We start from the raw sequence: 930 nt of genomic DNA, 5'->3' as shown, positions 1-930 counted from the left end.
GTTGGGGAGTTTATCCTCATGAGCTTCTCTTCCCTACCTACTGAAATACAGTCACTACTCTTCCTGACATTTCTAATCATCTACCTGGTCACGCTATTGGGAAACAGCCTCATCATTCTTGTTACCTTGACTGACCCCATGCTGCACAGCCCCATGTACTTCTTTCTCAGGAACTTGTCCTTCTTGGAGATTGGCTTCAACCTAGTCATCGTGCCCAAGATGCTGGGGACCCTGCTTGCCCGGGACACAACCATCTCCTTCCTTGGCTGTGCCATGCAGATGTATTTCTTGTTCTTCTTTGGAGCTGCTGAATGCGTCCTCCTGGCCACCATGGCATATGACCGCTATGTAGCCATCTGCAATCCCTTGCACTACCCAGTCATCATGAACCAGAGGACACGTGCCAAATTGGCTGTTGCCTCCTGGTTTCCAGGCTTTCCCGTAGCTACTGTGCAGACCACTTGGCTCTTCAGCTTTCCATTCTGTGGCACCAACAAGGTGAACCACTTCTTCTGTGACAGCCCACCTGTGCTGAGACTGGTGTGTGCAGACACAGCAATGTTTGAGATCTATGCGATTGTTGGAACTGTGCTGGTCGTCATGATACCCTGCTTGCTGATCCTGTGTTCCTACATTCGCATTGCTGCTGCCATCCTTAAGATTCCATCAGCTAAAGGGAAGCATAAAGCCTTCTCTACCTGCTCCTCCCACCTCCTTGTTGTCTCCCTATTCTATGTATCTTCAAGCCTCACCTACTTCCGGCCTAAATCCAATAATTCGCCTGAGAGCAAAAAGCTGCTGTCATTGTCCTACACTGTTGTGACTCCCATGTTGAACCCCATCATCTATAGCCTGAGAAATAATGAAGTGAAGAATGCCCTTGGCCGGACTTTCCGCAAGGCTTTAGGCCTTAAATTTTGCATCCCATAA

The 930-nt window shown here is 48.9% G+C and overlaps 1 protein-coding gene across 1 annotated transcript; it reads left to right on the top strand.

Annotated features, from left to right (window-relative positions):
• Positions 1–6: 6 nt before the first annotated feature.
• LOC121018306 (olfactory receptor 10A5) lies at positions 7–930 on the top strand. The gene has a single exon (XM_040457019.1). It carries the CDS (start codon positions 19–21, stop codon positions 928–930), a length of 912 nt encoding a protein of 303 aa, XP_040312953.1. The 5' UTR covers positions 7–18.

The sequence above is a fragment of the Herpailurus yagouaroundi genome, unplaced genomic scaffold (genome assembly GCF_014898765.1).
Source record: "Herpailurus yagouaroundi ecotype Mexico unplaced genomic scaffold, PumYag 218, whole genome shotgun sequence".
Lineage (NCBI taxonomy): Eukaryota > Metazoa > Chordata > Mammalia > Carnivora > Felidae > Herpailurus > Herpailurus yagouaroundi.
This window is presented reverse-complemented; position numbering and strand designations above follow the sequence as displayed.

What these genes read in the sequence shown, in the direction of transcription:
- LOC121018306 (XM_040457019.1), top strand. Translation starts at nt 19, where the DNA reads ATGAGCTTCTCTTCCCTACCTACTGAAATACAGTCACTACTCTTCCTG.